This window comes from Somniosus microcephalus, chromosome 2 (genome assembly GCF_052327205.1).
Source record: "Somniosus microcephalus isolate GS21.2 chromosome 2, FLI_Smic_1.0, whole genome shotgun sequence".
Classification (NCBI taxonomy): domain Eukaryota; kingdom Metazoa; phylum Chordata; class Chondrichthyes; order Squaliformes; family Somniosidae; genus Somniosus; species Somniosus microcephalus.
This window is the reverse complement of record NC_140988.1, coordinates 145,275,970-145,295,238: the sequence shown is the minus strand read 5'-3', so window position 1 is coordinate 145,295,238 and position 19,269 is coordinate 145,275,970. Positions and strand designations below refer to the sequence as shown.

At 42.9% G+C, this 19,269-nt stretch overlaps 1 protein-coding gene across 3 annotated transcripts in view; it reads left to right on the top strand.

Moving 5' to 3' along the window:
• Positions 1 to 19,269, top strand: part of antxr2a (ANTXR cell adhesion molecule 2a) — a 345,806-nt gene that overhangs the window by 197,011 nt on the left and 129,526 nt on the right. For 2 of the 3 annotated variants that reach the window (XM_085963379.1, XM_085963363.1), the window contains 2 exons: positions 5,672 to 5,839; positions 7,020 to 7,100. In XM_085963379.1, the coding sequence (XP_085819505.1) occupies positions 5,672 to 5,839; positions 7,020 to 7,100 (249 nt within the window). Of the gene's footprint in view, positions 1 to 5,671; positions 5,840 to 7,019; positions 7,101 to 10,042; positions 10,340 to 19,269 lie in introns of those variants that run through there. The other variant, XM_085963372.1, reaches the window with a different exon arrangement.

Here is a 19,269-nt window from a genome sequence, read left to right as displayed (position 1 = left end):
TGGGAGAGCCTGGGTGCAGCCATGCACCTCTCTGCAGTGCTTGTCAGTGTTTGCAGCACCTCAGTGCTGTCGAACGCTGACAGCTCAACTGTCAAAGACAATTTGGACATGGCCCCGTTAAGGAAACCAGCTGATGACACATCATCAAATGATGTCATCAGACATGCTTCCTTTTAATTGGCCAGGAAACTCGCAGGGCGGGCTTAACAAGGCCAGTGATCATAAAGTTACTTCAACAGAGCGGGCTGGAACCAGCAGCGGGGTTCGGACCCGCCACCGAACCCGGCCAACCTGAACCCGCCTCGGTAGGTGAAATTGCAGCCGTAGTTTCTAAACCAGTATTGGAAATGAACAGAACTGGCTAGTAGTTGCGATTGTGGTTTCACTCATTCAAACAGTTAGAAATGCAAACAATTCTGACTGAACTGGTATTATGTACTGTTAGCTCTTCCAGCAGAGTAACACTGAAAGTTAACTGCGTACTTATTTGTTCATAGGAATGGGGTCACTGGTCTAAAAATTTTTAAGATGCAGAAAGAGAGTGAAAACTAGGGATTGGGAGTGATTTTATCTTTATATATTCGTAAACAATAACATGATAAACCCTGCAGTCTGAACTTTGAAAAGTATTTTGGTTTCTGCAACTAGGTTATTATGATATCCTAATTCCATTGCTGTTAATAGCACTGAATTAACATAAAATCGGCTGCTCTATTTTGAAGAGGAAACAGACATTCCAGAGGAAGGAGAATTCATTGAAAATTATTCAGAAAAAAATGAAAGAAATGTTTGTTAGAAAACCAGCTTTGATGCAAACTGCGACAATATGACTAATAAAATTACTATGCTTTCCCAAATAATGGCAAACCACAATATTTTACAACTTGTTAATTAACTGGAAATTAGAGAAATGTGCAATAAGGGCACTGCAGTTATCATGGGTGACTTTAATCTACATATAGATTGGGCTAACCAAATTAGTAACAATACAGTGCAGGAGAAATTCCTGGAGTGTTTACGGGATGGTTTCCTGGACCAATATGTCGAGGAACCAACTAGAGATCAGGCCATCTTAGACTGGGTATTAGGATTAATTAGCAATCTTGTTGTGCGAGGCCCCTTGGGGTGGAGCGATCATAATATGATAGAATTCTTCATTAAGATGGAGAGTGAAGTAGTTGACTCAGAGACTAGGGTCCTGAATTTAAATAAAGGAAACTACGATGGTATGAGGCACGAGTTGGGTAGGATTGATTGGGGAATGTCACTCAAAGGGTTGATGTTGGATAGGCAATGGCAAACATTCAAAGACCGCATGTATGAACTACAGAATTTGTTCATCCCAGTTTGGCATAAAAATAAAACAAAAAAGGTGACTCAACTGTGGCTAACAAGGGAAATTAGGGATAGCATAAGATCCAAGGAGAGGACATATAAATTGGCCAGAAAAAGCAGTAAACCTGAGGATTGGGAGCAGTTTAGGATTCAACAAAGGAGGACAAAGGGATTAATTAAGAAGGGGCAAATAGAGTATGAGAGTAAGCTTTCAGGGAACATAAAAACTGACTGTAAAAGCTTTTATAGATATGTGAAGAGAAAACGATTGGTGAAGTCAAGCATAGGTCCCTTGCAGTCAGAATCAGGGGAATTTATAATGGGGAACAAAGAAATGGCAGACCAATTAAATAAATATTTTGGTTCTGTCTTCACAAAGGAGTACACAAATAACCTCCCAGGGATGTCGGGGAACATATGGTCTGATGAAAGGGAGGAACTGAAAGAAATCAGTATTTGTAGGGAAATGGTGTTAGAGAAATTGATGGGATTGAAGGCCGATAAATCCCCAGGGCCTGATAATCTACATCCTAGGGTACTTAAGAAGTGGCCCTAGAAATAGTAGATGCATTGCTGATCATCTTCCAATATTCGATGGAATCTGGAACAGTACCCATGGATTGGAGGGTAGCTAATGTTACCCCACTATTCAAAAAAGGTGGTAGAGGGAAAACAGGGAATTACAGACCGGTAAGCCTGACATCGGTCATGGGGAAAATGCTAGAGTCCATTATAAAAGATGTAATTACAGAGCACTTGGAAAACAGTGACAGGATCGGACAAAGCCAACATGGATTTACGAAAGGTAAATCGTGCTTGACTAATCTACTGGAATTTTTTGAGGATGTAACTGGTAAAATAGATAAGGGAGAACCAGTGGATATGGTGTATTTGGTCTTTCAAAAGGCTTTCGATTAGGTCCCGCATAAGAGATTAGTGTGTAAAGTTAAGGCACATGGGATTGGGGGCAAGGTATTGACTTGGATAGGGAACTGGTTGGCAGACAGAAAGCAAAGAGTTGGAATAAACTGGTCTTTTTCCGAGTGGCAGGCAGTGACTAGTGGGGTACCGCAGGGATCGGTCCTTGGACCCCAGCTATTCACAAGATATATTAATGATCTAGACGAGGGGACTAGATGTAATATCTCCAAGTTTGCAGACGACACAAAGCTGGGTGGGCATGTGTGCTGTGTGGAGGATGCCAAGAAACTCCAGGATGATTTGGACAGGTTGGGTGATTGGGCAGAAGCATGGCAGATGCAATATAACGTGGATAAATGCGAGGTTATCCACTTTGGTGTCAAAAACAGGAAGGCAGATTATTATTTGAATGGCAATAGATTGGGAGAAGGGGAAGTGCAACGAGACCTGGGTGTCCTTGTGCACCAGTCGCTGAAGGTAAGCATGCAGGTGCAGTAGGCGGTTAAGAAGGCAAATGGTATGTTGGCCTTCGTAGCAAGAGGGTTTGAGTACAGGAACAAGGATATCTTGCTGCAGTTGTACAGGGCTTTGGTGAGACCACACCTTGAGTATTGTGTGCAGTTTTGGTCACCTTATCTGAGGAAGGATGTTCTTGCCATGGAGGGAGTTCAGCGAAGATTCACCAGACTGATACCTGGGATGGCAGGAATGATGTATGAGGAGAGATTGTGTCGATTGGGCTTGTACTCGCTGTAGTTTAGAAGAATGAGGGGATCTCATTGAAACTTATAAAATTCTAACAGGACTAGACAGAGTAGATGCAGGAAGGATGTTCCCGATGGTCGGGAAGTCCAGAACCAGGGGTCACAGTCTAAGGATAAGGGGTAAGCCATTTAGGACAGAAATGAGGAGGAATTTCTTCACCCAGAGAGTGGTGAACCTGTGGAATTCTCTACCACAGAAGGCAGTAGAGGCCAATTCATTAAATATATTCAAGAAGGAGTTGGATATATTTCTTAATGCTAAAGGGACCAAGGGATATGGGGAGAAAGCAGGGACAGGGTACTGAATTTAGATGATCAGCCATGATCTCATTGAATGGCGGAGCAGGCTCGAGGGGCCGAATGGCCTACTCTTATCTTCTATATTTCTATGTTTAAGAGGGATGAGGATAGTGGTCAAATACGTAGTAAATAAAACAAAACTGGAAGCATGGAATGATTTAACACTGTATATATGTTGATGTGTATGTGAAGAACTCGTGGGATTCTTTAAGTCTACAGCGTGTTTTGGGATCAAGTTTTTAAATATGTTTTCCACTGCATCTCCGGATAAGATGTACAAGTACCTTTTTTCTGCATTCAGGTGATGAATTTGTGAAAATTGAACAAATATGGAAAAATGCAAAAGTATATCTAATAATGTGTGCTAAATGTAGATATGGACCGACAGTTTCTGATTATAACTCATTTAAAATAAGTAGGTTACGGTGGGTGTTATGATCGGAAAACCTAGGTCAACATATCCTAATGGATTTCCTTCAGAAAATAGCATTTTGGGACACAGTATATGAGTAATTTGAGACATATGTGGTAAGTGTAGCATGCTTGGGAGGAAAATTATGAATTTGGACCTATGGTTAACAAAGCTCTCCAGCACTGGGGTTCTTCTCGTGTTATTTTTGGGACTGCCGTAGACTAATTGATAGCGATTGATTGCTATGATTAGTGAACAACTCTATTATCGTTGTATCATCTGTACCAAGATGGTAGAAGGCAAACTAGATGGACAATGGTCTCTCTTTGTTTAGCAATTCCTATCTTGCTACGTTTAATATGACACTTGTCCCATTTTTATAAACTCTGTGCTTTTATTAGTTACAAATCTGTAGTGAAATTGTCACAAAACAGGAAATAAAAAATGTTCTCTGAACACAAACCAGGTACAAAATCGCTATTGTAGAGGTGGCAATAGTGACAATTGTGAAGTATTATAACAGTCATGAAAAAGTAATGAAAACTGACTGTCAGTGTCATCAGAAACTTGTTCAAATAAAAGACATTGTTCAGCTGTAACGAAGATGATTCTTTAATTGTTTGTAATTCGCATTTATGTATTTTGGTCTTTTTTAATCTTGCTCTAGATTTTTGTGTCCCATATTTTAAATTGCCAACTCCCTAAGTTTTTGAGAGCATCTTCACTAGCCTTGATAACTAGGTAAACTATGAATAATGTGCCTCGGATAACAAACAGAAAAATGTTTCCATTAATTATTTTAGCTACCTACACCAATATGAGAGTTTACTCGGACATAGGCCTTTCCTTTGTGTGGCCTGGAGGAGCAGCAGCAAGAAAAGTGGCGGCCTTCCTTGCCCCAGACTTTGCTCCCCTTCCCTCCCGCAAGACATTCCGAGAATCCCCTTCCCCGCACCTACCTTCATGCTGATGGACAACCATTGGCTGCATGATTTTCTGGAACTTCCTGTCCTCTTCCTGCCCATTCCAGACAGAAAGTGGACCAGCGGTATGTTAATGAAGCCTAGAAGTTAAAATTCCCCGAGCCTGTTTCCTGCTCCAGTGGTTGAGTTTCTACCTCACCCCGCCACGCATCTGTATGAAGTTAAATTCGGGACCAAGGGGTATTCTCCCTAATTTCAGCAAGGTTTCATGAACTGCTAGTAGAATGTAATAATATTAAGTTTTTATAAACTTCTCCTAAGTTGATACTTTTCAAGGGGGAGAAGATTTAACGAGTAAGATTTGATTTTACAATATCCAGTGTCCATTCATGGTAGGCAAGGCTCTGTGTCAGAGAACAAACTTGGAAAATTACCATTTTATGTTCAGAGGTCAACTCCAAGTGCAAGCACCTCGCCCGCAGTAGTGGGTGCCCAGGAACGTGTGGGCAGCGTATAGGAGTCAGACACCTGACATCACTGGTCTTTGTCACATTTTTGTCTCCCTTATGACTGGGAACTGAGTGATCCCCAGGGGCATAGGAGAGTAATATTGGTGTTGTAAACATTTTGTTTTGCTTTCCTTGTCCATGTATGTGCCTTTCTTTTATGTATTAGTACAGATCTGTTCCTAGATACATTCCTAGGAATGTATCTTATTGTTTGGCTAAAGGTTTGATAAAAATTAAAATCTTGGGCTGGGGTAAATGTGCCCACTGTTATCTGTATTTCTCAACTCCTGCTTAACATCAGCATATGATGTAACATTCATTTGCATTTGTTAGCATAAACTGTAATGTGTAATGACCTCAGTGCGGCAGTAATTTTGTATAATGTGGATTTGTTGCATTTACGTTTGAATGGTAACTGTCAACTGCAGGTTACCACGCCTGTGTTTTATTTTCCTCTGATGAAATTAATGTCGCTGTTTGCTTATTACTGTTTTTTTTCCCTGCAAGGTCCGGTGGGGAGATAAGGGATCCACCGATGAAGGGGCTAGGCTAGAAATGGCCAAAAATGCTGTTGTAACAGTCCCAGATTTTGAAGAGGAACCTCTTGCTCCAAGGCAGGCCAAATCTGCCCCTTCTAATCAGCCTGCTCCACCAATGTGGTATGATCCAATTAAGGTAATTTCTCACTATCTACTGACATATATTCCACTCCAGAAGAAAATATATTATAATGGCCTAGAAATTCGGTGGGCTGTGCCACCAGTTAGCGCCTAAAGAGGGCACTCAGTGGCTTTAGCGCCACTGGCCACGCCTCCCGTGATATTTAGCGGGGCGCTAATGGCGGCGTTAGCCTGTAGCGCTGCGCCGCCACCGATAACGTCATCGGTGTGCGCCCCGCTACCGCCCCATCGCGATATTTGGTCGCGCCCGCCTCTAACGCCGATCGCAAATCGCGCCCGGTTCACGGGGCCTACCTGTGACGGTAGTGGCGCAAGTTAAGGTGGAGGTGCAGGGCAGCCATTTTTCTCAGTGGCCGCCTGCCAGCACCTCCATCCCCGGCCTCCTGATTTCTCCCCCCCCCCCCCCCCCCCCCGGGCAGTGCCGGCTGTGTCCCGAGAGCCCGGCACTTCTCCTCGGTGCCGGGCTCTTTTGCCGGCACTCGCGATCAGTCATCGCGCTGGTGCAGGCCCCTCCCCCTTAAGAAGGGGAGGAAGGCCTGCAGTACCGCAGCGCACCGTGCCGCAGCATGTGGCGCTGCGGCACGTTGCGCTGCGATATTCAGTTTCAGCGCCCCAAGAGGGACGCAGGGCACCTCGAGCAGCGCCCTGCGTCCCTCTTGGGGCGCTCAAACTGAATTTCCAGCAGGCGCAACGGCTCCGTTCGCAGCGGTAATTCCGGCGCCCAGGCGAGCTTGGCGCCCCGTTTGGGGCTCCACCGAATTTCTAGGCCATTGTATTTAGTAGGGCCATAATGCTGGTTAGGAAACGATTTAATAAAGATGCAAAAGTCAAACGCATGAGGCCTAATGACACAAATTCTGATTATAAATTAAGAAAAGTCAATGACCTTCTTTACTGTTGCATTGTCCAGAGAAAGAATAATTTTAAAAACAAGACAAGATGACGAGTAAGAATGACAAAAAAAACTGGGAACTAGTTTTTAATTGACAAAATTGATAGACAGCATTGGTAAAAAAGAAAAGGAAATAAATTGTATGTATGCAATGTTCTAGTGTGGGTTTGCAGGGGGGTTTAAAAAAACACTGGTGCCCAGCGCTTTTTGTATTAGAAAAAAATCAACTGAGCCTTATTTCTTTTTCTGTGTTATCTCATATGGCATATTTTTTAAATTATAGGGCAGACTTGACGCGTTGTGGGCACTATTGCGGCAGCAGTATGATCGAGTTTCTTTGATGCGACCACAGACTGGTGATGAGGTATTGATCAGATACTTTTTTGGTGTGGGGGGAGGGGAAGGGGGTTTCATTTTTAAAGAATGTACAAGTTTTATTGAAGATAGAATAGATCTACTGTGTTGAAAGATGCGCTTGGAAATATCTGTGCAGTTGTGTGTGGGAGAGAAGGGGACAAGATGTACTTTATTTCTAATTATATGTTAACTGCAGAGTGGTGATGTATTTATAGTTTCTTGTGGTTTCTGTGATAAGCAGTTCTTCTGAAATCACATTTTAAATATATACATTTTTATTAGCGCTTATCTTTGAACTGCATGAACACAAGATATAAATAAGTCAAATAACCAACTTTTGTGGTGATTCTCTGAAAATTATATTACATGAAGCAATTCCAAACTATTCAGGACTCTCAAAAATGGCCAACTGAATTTATTGCAGTCCATGGAACTCCAGTTAAAATGAATGGAAATCAATCTGAATCATGCTGCGTGCAGTGTGAAGGCAGGACAATGTTGCAGTCATTGTCTAGTAGCACTTCAGGCACTGCCCTTTGTCATAGTGTTGGGCGGGTTGGGAAGCATTGGTCAACCATATGATTCATTGCGAGTAAAAATGTGGTTTTAAAAATTAAAGCCGTCTCAAGGCTCATGTCTTCCCAATGACTAGAATAAAATAAATGCTAAGTGTTGGAGAATTTTGGTTCTTTTTGCTAGCATTTGCAATGTAAGGGTAAATTCAACGATTTCCACGCTCACAGCGTGGATTTGCCCTCAGTGGGAGCGCAGGTTGGAGGTAGAGCAGTAACACTATTGCAGCAATTCTCTGAGCTTCCCTCCTTTTGCGTGCCATTCCCCACTAGGAGCATAGGATTGGCTATTGTATCCAATACATCAAAGCCATTATGAAGCATCATGGTACACATTGGCCCGTAATTTGCAGTCAGCGGCGAAGTAAAGGCGTTTGTCGCTGGTCCCAGAGAAAGCTGTGGCGAGAAGTTTGGCTTTTGCGAAGTTCAATTGAGATCGGGGTAGTTTAGTGGGAATCCCATAGTTGCTGTGATGTCAGCAAGCTGTCTAAGCAGCCAATCACAATGCAGAATTCTCACAGACAGGGAACCAGGAAGTGAAGAAGCTTCTTTTATTCTGACTTTTTAAAAATGTTAGAGCAAAACAAAGATTGGGCTCTCACATGGGGGAAAAGGTAAACCTGAAATAAATATGAACAAACTCTTAAAAAGTATTTTTTTTTTTTACTTTCTTAACTTTTAATGGGGTATTTAACTGCAATATTACAGCAGAAAAGCCAAAGTTTTCACCAATTCCACTGATTCCACTGATTGCCGGCTATGGTGACGGGGCGTAATTATCCAGCTGCTTAAAAAATATTGGTTTAGCATCTCATCCAAAGGATAGCACTCCCAATAATCCCTCCATCCTTTCCAACTACCACAGCACCTCCAACCTTCCCTTCGTCACTAAGGTTCTGGATCATGTCATTGCCGCCCAAATATCTGCAAATCCATTCAGTCTGATCTTTGTCGCTTCCACAACACTGAAGCCATCTTGATCAAAGTACCCCACAACATCCTATGTGATAGAATTTTACAGCACAGACGGAGGCCATTTATCCCATTCCGCCTATGCCAGCTCTCTGAAAGAGGTAGCCATCTATTCCCATTCATTTGCTCCTTTCCCAAACCCCTTTCTAAAAGCTGTTATGGATTCTGCTTCCACCATTGTTTCTGGTAGGGCATTCCATGTCCTAACAATTCTCTGCTTAACCATAAATTATTCTTACCCCTCCCTTCATTCTTTTTTTGATGACCTTAAGTTTATGCCTTTATAAATCATTTTACTAGTAGCAAAATTGTGGGCTAGCAGAGGGGACCCGTAAAATGTCACCTCACTTTTGTAGTCAATTGTACGTGCTTCAGGATATTCCATGGTGCAAAGAGTAGCAGAATATATTCACTAGAAATAGCATTGGTTCAGATGCCTCACCTGATACCTTACTTACAATGGATAATTGCTAATGTTTACTGTCACATATGCATTGAACCAGTACACATGCTGAACACTCAAAAAACAGTTACTTATCAAGTGAATGGAGTGCTATTATGTAGAACTGTAGCCCATCATTGATATCAATCTGAGACTGTTTATACCAAGCTGATTTGAATCCATTTACTATTGAGCTGGATTTAAACTGGCATTAGCAGCTGGGAGTCTGTATTTTGATTTAACATCACTGTGTCTCACCAAGCATATTTTGCTTCAAAACATCTGTAGTTTGGAATTAATCCAAACTTTCCAGTTATGTAAAAAGAGGTTAACTTATTTATCTTTAAATGAGTAAAATGACTGAAATGGATTAAAGTAAATACAATCATGCCCCTTAAATTTAATTTGGGATTATGCTGTATTTGCAAAACAAAAATGCTTCTTTTTCCAGTTTCAAGTCATTTAAAGTTAAAATGTTATTTTTGAGTTACGAGAGTTAGCATTAAAATATAAAGTCACAAAGAACACGTTATTAGTCCAGCCAGTCAGAGTCTGCTTTCTCACTACCACTGTGATTGAGAGTAATTCTATGATGATAGTATTTTGTGTCTCACAAATTAGAATGAAGCCTTAAATAGCTTAACATTAGGAAAGAAACAAATTGTGATGTCTGTCAGATGAGAGTGTTGACCCTGAAAGTAATGCAGGAGTAGCCAGCCAGTGGTGACTCTTTGCAGGGTCAGCTAGTTTCGGGTCAGCTAGTTTCAGATCAGCTCTTGGCCCAGTGGAAAGTTTTTTTTATATAGTCAAATGGAAAAGGGATGTTATATTCTTTAAAGGTTGATCCCATATTATCAGGCTGACATATATTCTGCTTTGTTGTGTTTGAAGTACATCAGTGGTCGACTTTTCCATATTACTTAAATAACATCAAAGCTACAAAATTGGTCTGCTGTTTTACAGGAAATCTGTTTACGTGTATGAAGCCAATAAACTCGAGGCTGGCTGTGACTGCATCTCTTTATAGTAATTGCAGGAATTAAATGGTGTTTTTCACATGTTTATACAAAAAAAAATAGGAAATGGCAAAACAATCCATTTGGTGGGAGTACAAAAGTTATGGAGCTGGTTATCATATATTTTCTATTCATATTGGATAATCAGATTTTGCATTAAAATTATCAGCCACTCGCTCATGATTACTGTCATTTTGGCACGTGGTTACAGTTTGTCACCAGAATTATGTGTTTGCATTACCCGTTCGGTTTTCTGTCAGTTTGATGGATGTTATCATAAATAAAGCTTGCATTTATGTAGCACCTCGTCACATTACCATATTTCAAAGCGCTTCACTCAATGAATTGCTTTAGAGTTGCGGTGACCTATTATGTAGGTAAATGCAGCAACCATTCTGCACAATCAGCATCCCACAAATATAGGAACAGGAGTAGGCCATTCAGCTCCTCGAGCCTGTTCCATCATTCAGTTAGATCATGGCTGATCTGTATCTTAACTCCATTTACCGCCTTGATTCCATAACCATTAATACCCACGCCTAACAAAATCTATCCATCTCAATTTTAAACTTTTCAATTGACGTAGCCGCAACAGCTTTTTGGGGGGAGAGAGTTTCAGATTTCTGCTACCCTTTGTGTGAAGAAGTGCTTCCTGACATCACCCCTGAACAGCCTAGCATTAATTTTAAGGTTAAGCCCCCTTGTTCTGGACTCCCCCCCCCCCCCCCCCCCCCACACCATAGGCTAGACAGAGAGAAACTATTTCCTATCAACTGCTTTAATCATCTTAAACACCCCAATTAGATAACCCCTTAATTTTCTATACTCAAGGGAATACAAGCCTGGTCTATGCAACCTGTCCTCATATTTAACCCTTTGAGCCCTGGTTTCATTCTAGTCAATCTGCGCTGTACCCCCTCCAAGGCTGATACATCCTTCCTGGGGTGTGGTGCCCAGAACTGAACACAATACTGCAATGAGCTCTCTCTTTTTTGGTAGTATTAGTTGAGGAATATACTGGTCAGAATATTCAGAGAATTCCTTGCTCCTCTTCTAATACTTCCATGGAATCTTTAATATCCATCTTAATAGGCAGACAGGATCTCAGTTTAACATCTCATCCAAAGGATGGCACCTCCAACAATGCAGCACTCCCTCAGTACTTCTTTAGATTATCAGGCCAGATTATTGCCAAAATCCTTACTGCATCACCATTAACAGGGTGGTAACGGCCTTATAATGGGGTCAGTAGACAAACTGTTAATGGTGAAGCTCTGCCCTTTACAGGGGCTTACTGCTGGATGGCCAAAACACCTGCCAGTTTCAGTCGACATGCCCCTTTAATATGCAAATCAGGGTCCTGTGACATACATAGGACCCTGATTGCTCTAAATGAGGTGTGCGCTATGCACTCTCAAACCTGTTTCATTGGCGATAGAGCCAAAGAGGCCCCAAAAAGCTATTATTTTTTGTGGTATCGGGAGTGCTTCTCTGGGGTCCCACAAAAATAATCTGGACTGCTGCCACCCCAGGCTCCCCCACCCCAATGTTCACAACCGCCCCCCATCACTGACTTACCTTGCTGCTAGCCGCCCGGCATCTGGGCTGCTTGATTTTGTGCCAGCCTGAATCTGGTGAGCTGCATCAGAATGCCCATTTGGGGTGGGTGACTTGACGGTTCTATTTAAATGTGGCCCAGGACACTAAATGGCTCTGGCCTCTTCTCTGCCACCGGTTGGCCACCCTTAAGTTAAAAGTGACCCCCCACCCCTCTGCCAGTGTGAGGCTCAAAATCATAATCCTTCTGACCCAGATGGATGTGTGCTACCAACTGAGACATTCTGGCAGGCAGTGTGAATTTAGACAGACTCACAAATCTGATGTACAGTGGCTAAAACACGGTCAATGTTTCCATGATTGTTGAGCATTGTTTGCAAATGATTTTGGCAAATGTTAAAACAACTTTTCATTATTTTTATTACCCCCAAAGTGGCTGTGTAGAAATGTTGAGCATTTTTTGCATCCACTTTCAACAGGTATATTTCCATGAGGTATTATAGGCCTATATCTATGCTAATTTAATACTGGAAGCCATAACTTCAGATAGGCCGCATTTGCCAAGCTCCATGCCACTTGGACTTTGTGTGATTCTCAAATTATGCCAATCATTACAACCAGCCCTGTTATCAGCGACGGGTAGGTAACAGAGAATGATACTACTGGTGGCAGCAAGCTGGTTTTCCACCTGACCGTAGTGATAAGTACCAAAAGGATTCTGATTGCTCCCTGTTTGGGCACTGGTAGTAGGGAGCAGTTGTTGAAGCTTAGGGAAAAGGTTGGCAATAGAGCAGGAGGGAGAATACCTGGCACACCAAACTCTTTTGTTTTAGATTATTGCCAATAAAAATAAGATCAAAGAGGACCTAGGCTTACCTCCAGCACAAGAGATACAGTGTTTCTTAGGAATTTACACCTTCCTATGGGAAAAGTACCTTTGCTATTTTTTTTAAAAAGTGTGGGGTGTGGGGCACCCTTTTTATAATTAAAAAAAAAAAAAAAAAAAAATTAGAAAAGGTAATTTTATCTATAGAAGACATTAACTGGCAAAATTATTTCTGGAGAAACAACAGACTTTCTAATTTAAGCATTCAAGCTGCCGTAACTTTTTTTGATGTAATGGACCATTTCCTGTGACAGTATGTTTTGGCATCTATATTGAAATAAAAGGCTCTGGTGATGACAATGACGGTGTAATGCTCTATGGCATGCTTGCTGTTGTTTCTGTTTCATGCTGCAAGTTTTGTTGGCACCATGGTGACATTGAGTGGCTGCTGTCTGTAGTTAGAGCCACACAGCAAAGCCTAGTGCTTTCAAAGGTAATCATATTCTTATGTTTTTTTTTATTTTTTAAATAACTTAATCTGCTTGGGCCATCCAGTTCTACCTGTCTAGTGGCCTAATTCTTTGCTGCACTAGTACAAAATAGGCTTTAATCCTTGTCATAAAAAGGAAATATCTTGTACTGGCTCCATTAATAACACTAATGCTAGGTGACTGCTAATATGTGCACAAGAGCAGCCCAGTTACAACTTGTGCCACTACACCATTCCAAGTACAATATAAAGCATCACAAGACTGGTGAGTGGGTCAATATTAATGGAAAAAATATGTAATTTTAATTTTAAAAAGTAACAAAACATGACGTGCTTGTTCATGTTGGGGGGGCAGTTTCAGCCTGTTACCTATAGGTTGGATACAGTAAAATCCTGTCAAAAAGCTGTGCTTGTTAAGTAAAGCATTTCAATTCTCTAGATGTGCTGTTGCTGATTCCAAATGACATAGGAGAAAGGGTAATAAAGATGATAGTGACATCGGACCTGAAGGGATATATTATCGTGTGAGCAGCATTCCCATTAATAAAGATCTCCTTATTAACATATCTTCATCCCTCCAGTAATTTGAGATTTTGTAGTAAATATTATTATAATTTACTAGGGTTAACCATTTTTATTCTGGAGGCTTTTAAGGAGCTAGCAAAGAATTAACAAGCCCTCTGAAGAGGGGATAACTGTCTGCCTTACGAATAGTTTCTCACTTTTTGAGAAAGATGATTGTACAGTCGAGTGCTTTAATTTTTGTGCATTTATATCACAATGTTAGCAGAAGCAAGAGGATGTTAAAAATGATGTACTACAAAAAGGGCAAAAAGTTCCTTCCTGCTTTGATGGAATAAATTATAAGTACAATTTATCAAAAAAATCTTAATATAGGAATTAGATTACGTATAACATAGTCTAAACTGATAAACCGCAAGAGAAGAAAAGTATAGGCAATTAAAGCTGCTTCTTGATCAATCCAAGACTGGTGGCCATTGCACTTTCCTATTTCCTAAGTGATTCTGGGTTGCCTTTTCAAAACTAATGCACAGGATATTTTACGGGTATGGTAGCCTAGTGGTTATGTTATTGGGCTAGTAATCCAGAGGCCTGGATTAATGATCCAGACGTGAGTTCAAATCCCACCACGGCAGCTGAGGAATTTAAATTCAGTTAATTAAACAAATCTGGAATAAAAAGCTAGTACAGGAAACTTTGTGCTATCCGGCACCGACGGGACCGAGCTGTTGCCGTTCCCTCAAAACCGCCGGACACACCAGCGTTAATGTTGAAGCGTACGGAGCTTGTCATCTCTGTATCTGACAACAAACACTGTTGCTTAGCAACAGCTTCTAAACAGTTGGCCCGTACCTTGGAAGCGTCTCTGTAGCTTAGCAACAGCTTCAGAGAGACTTTGCAGAGCCTGACTGTTGGAAAAAAAAAAAGCCACGAGAAGGGGAAAAAAAAGCCACGAGAAGAAAAAAAACCTAACAAAACGGCTCCTGATTTTTGCCGGTGGCTCGAGCTTGCCGGACATTTAGCCTCTGGATAACACAAAGTTTCTTGTATCAATAATGGTGACCGTGAAACTATCAGATTGTTGTAAAAACCCATCTGGTTCCCTAATGTCCTTTAGGGAAGGAAATCTGCTGTCTTTACTTGGTCTGGCCTGTATGTGACTCCAGACCCACAGCAATGTGGTTGACTCTTAACTGCCCTCTGAAATGACCTGGTAAGCCACTCAGTAAGCTAATAAGAATAATAAAACTGGATGGACCACCCGGCATCGACATAGGCACGACCTTGCAAAGTCCTCCTCACTAACGTCTGGGGATTTGTTCCAAAATTGGGAGTGCTGTCCCAGAGACTAGTCAAGCAAGTCTTCAGTATTGACTCTGGACCCCATGTCTCATAACTTCAGGTCAAGCATGGGCAAAGAACCCTCCTGCTGATTAGCCCTCAGTACTCAGATGAATCAGTACTCCTCCATGTTGAACACCACTTGGAAGAAGCATAGAATGGGTGGGGGACGTCAATGTCCATCACCAAGAGTGTCTCGGTAGTACCACTACCAACCGAGTTCTGAAGGACATAGCTGCCAGACTGGGCCTGCGGCAGGTGGTGAGTGAACCAACATAAGGGGAAAATCTACTCGACCTCGTCCTCACCAATCTAGCTGTTGCAGATGCATCTATCCATGACAGTATTGGTAGCAGTGACCATTGCACAGTCCTTGTGAAGACACAGTCACATCTTCAAACTGAGGACACCCACCACCATGCTAAACAGGATAGATACAGAGCAGATCTAGCAGCTCAAAACTGGGCATCCATGAGCAGCAGCAGAATTATACTCCACCACAATTATGGCCCAGCATATCCTTCACTCTACTATTACCATCAAGCCAGGGGACCAATCCTAGTTAAATGAGGAGTGCAGAAGAGCATGCCGAGAACAGCACCAGGCATACCGAAAAAAATGAGGTACCAACCTGGGAAAGCTGCAAAACAACAACAACAACTTGTATTTATATAGCGCCTTTCGCCTTTAACATAGTAACATGTCCCAAGCTGCTGCACAGAAGTATTTTAAGACAACAAATTTGGCACCGATCCACATAAGGATAAATTAGGGCAGGTGACCAAAAGCTTGGTCAAAGAGGTAGGTTTTAAGGAGAAAAGAGAGGTAGAGAGGCGGAGAGATTTAGGGAGGGAATTCCAGAGTTTGGGGCCTAGGCAACAGAAGGCACGGTCACCAATGGTGGAGCGATTATAATCAGGGATGCTCAAGAGGGCAGAATTAAAGGAGCGCAGATATTTCTGGGTTGGGGGTAGGAGGGCGGTGGTTGTGGGGCTGAAGGAGATTACAGAGATAGGAAGGGGCGAGGCCATGGAGGGATTTGAAAACAAGGATGAGAATTTTGAAATCGAGGCGCTGCTTAACCAGGAGCCAATGTAGGTCAGCGAGCACAGAGGTGATGGGCGAACGGGTCTTGGTGCGGGTTACGACATGGGCAGCCGAGTTTTGGATAACCTGAAGTTGACGTAGGGTGAAATGGGGGAGGCCAGCCAGGAGTGTATTTTACTAGTCAAGTCTAGAGGTAACAAAGGCATGGATGAGGGCTTCAGCAGCGGATGAGCTGAGGCAAGGGCAGAGACGGGCGATGTTACGGAGGTGGAAGTAGGTGGTCTTTGTTATGCTGCGAATATGTGGTCGGAAGCTCATTTCAGGGTCAAATATGACACCAAGGTTGTGAACAGTGTGGTTCAGCCTCAGACAGATGTTAGGGAGAGGGATGGATTCAGTAGCTAAGGAATGGAGTTTGTGGCGTGGACCGAAACAATGGCTTCGGTCTTCCCAATATTTAATTGGAGAAAATTTTTGCTCATCCAGAACTGTATGTCGGACAAGCAGTCTGACAATTTAGACACCGTGGAGGGGTCGAGAGAAGAGGTAGTGAGGTAGAGCTGGGTGTCGTCAGCGTACATGTGCAGAGGACTACATAAATGCTGAACAGCGGAAACAGCATTCTATAGACAGCAAAGCGATCCCACAATCAACGGATCAGATCAAAGTTCTGCAGTCCTGTCACATCCAGTCATGAATAGTGGTGGACAATTAAACAACTAATGGGAGGAGGAGGTTCCATGAATATCCCCATCCTCAATGATGGAGCCCAGCATGTGTTTGCAAAAGACAAGGCTGAAGCGTTTGCAACCACCTTCAGCCAGAAGTGCCGAGTGAATGATCCATCTCAGCCTCCTAAGGTCCCCACCATCACAGAAACCAGTCTTCATGTGATATCAAGAAACGGCTGAGCACGCAGGGTACAGCAAAGGCTGTGGGCCCCGACAACATCCTGGCTATCGTGCTGAAGACTTGTGCTCCAGAACTAGCCGCGCCTCTAGCCAAGCTGTTCCAGTACAGCTACAACACTGGCATCTACCCAACAATGTGGAAAACTGTCCAGGTATGTCCTGTCGACAAAAAGCAGGATAAATCTAATCCGGGCAAATACCGCCCCATCAGACTACTCTCAATCATCAGCAAAGTGATGGAAAGTGTCATTGACAGTGCTATCAAGCGGCACTTACTCACCAATAACCTGCTCACCAATGCTCAGTTTGGGTTCTGCCAGGAGCACTTGGCTCCAGACCTCATTACAGCCTTGGTCCAAACATGATCCAATTGAAGTTGATGGGAATCAAGGGGAAAACGTTCCACTAGCTGGAGTCATACCCAGCACAAAGGAAGATAGTGTGGTTGTTGGAGGCCAATCATCTCAACCCCAGGACATCACTGCAGGTGTTCTTCAGGTCAATGTCCTAGGCCCAACCATCTTCAGCTGCTTCATCAATGACCTTCCCTCCATCATAAGGTCAGAAGTGGGGATGTTCGCTGATGTTTGCACAGTGTTCAGTTACATTCGCAACTTCCCTGATAATGAAGCAGTCCATGCCCGCATGCAGCAAGACCGGGACGACATTCAGGCTTGGGCTGATAAGTGGCAAATAACATTCATGCCACACAAATGCCAGGCAATGATTATCTCCTACAAGTGAGTGTCTAACCACTGTCCCTTGACATTCAACAGCATTATCATCGTCAAATTCCCCACCATCAACATCCTGGGGGGTCACCATTGACCAAAAACTTAACTGGTCCAGCCACATAAATACTGTGGCTACAAGAGCAGGTCAGAGGCTGGATATTCTGCGGCGAGTGTCTCGCCTCCTGACTCCCCAAAGCCTTTCCACTATCTACAAGACACAAGTCAGGAGTGTGATGGAATACTCTCCATTTGCCTGGATGAGTGCAGCTCCAACAACACTCAAGAAGCTCGACATCATCCAGGACAAAGCAGCCCACTTGATTGGCACCCCATCCACTACCTTAAACATTCACTCCCTCCACCACCGGCTCACCGTGGCTGCAATGTGTACCATCTACAAGATGCACTGCAGCAACTTGCCAAGGCTTCTTCATCAGCACCTCCCAAACCCGCGACCTCTACCACCCAGAAGGGCAAGGGCAGCAGGCGCATGGGAACACTATCACCTCCAAGTTGCACACCATCCTAACTTGGAAATATATCGCCATTCCTTCATCGTCGCTGGGTTAAAATCCTGGAACTCCCTCTCTTAACAGCACTGTGGGAGTACCTTCACCACAGGGACTGTAGTGGTTCAAGAAGGCAATTCACCACCACCTTCTCGAGGGCAATTAGGGATGAGTAAGAAATGCTGGCCTTGCTAGCGACGTTCACATCCCATGAACGAATAAAGAAATAGCAGCAGTGTGCTCGCACCTCTTGAGATCACGATAAACGTTGAGAGTGATCATTCTAGTTGGATCTTCACAATTCTAAGTTGCCTGATGAGTTGCGCAGATGAAAGATCATAAAAGTAAACCCAGCTTACAAACTGCAAGGTTCTACCCTGCTATTTATTCGTTTCTAACAATATATATTGAATATATTTTGAAACATAAATTCTAATACTTACATTTTTGGGTGGAATGGTGTCTTTATACGGGAAATAAAGTAGCACTAGGAAAACCATTGGCTTGAGTTGTGACCCGATTCCTAATAAACACAAAAGTCCTTGTCACTTGAAGCAGCTGGTTTCAAAAATGCTCTTTTAGGACTCCGAGGGCCAGTGTTTCTCATTTAGGAACTATTCACTATAGGATTCAATGCCTTGATCTTGTAATTGAAGTTTAGGCATGATGTATCAAAGCTAAAATAGCTTTTCAGTGCCAGCAACTAATGCATGGTGGAACCACTTTGAGCTTACACGGAGTGAATGCAGAGACTTTGATTCTGGATGTAAATCCTAGGAGAGGGCCGTGAGTCATGAATTTTTCAACAAATGATCTGTGAGGTTACAAGTGCCAGTACAGGTGTAAGTAAGCAGGTTGTTGCAGACATCTGTTAGGACGGGAGGCAGTGGTCCTCAGCAGCCTGCAGCAAGACTGCTGGAGTGTCAGCAAATGCAGTTGAGAGTGGCAGAACAGTTTTGGTCTCACATTTGCTGCCTGAGGCGCTTAAACACCAAAGGTACAGCAGGGTAGGACACAGCTGTGCTCCTGAACTGGCCTCGGGCACAAATAGAGATCTAATGTATTTTGACTCTATTGTGAGGGGAGCTAGGGAAAGATGAGCTACTTCAGAGCTAAGTTAACGCAGCAACATCTGCCACAAAGTTTCAAGTGGAGCGACTGGGGATAGCAGGTAGCTAAGGCAGTCCCTGAGTAAACAGTCTTTATTTAGTCATGTATTCTTCTCAAGATCTGTGTC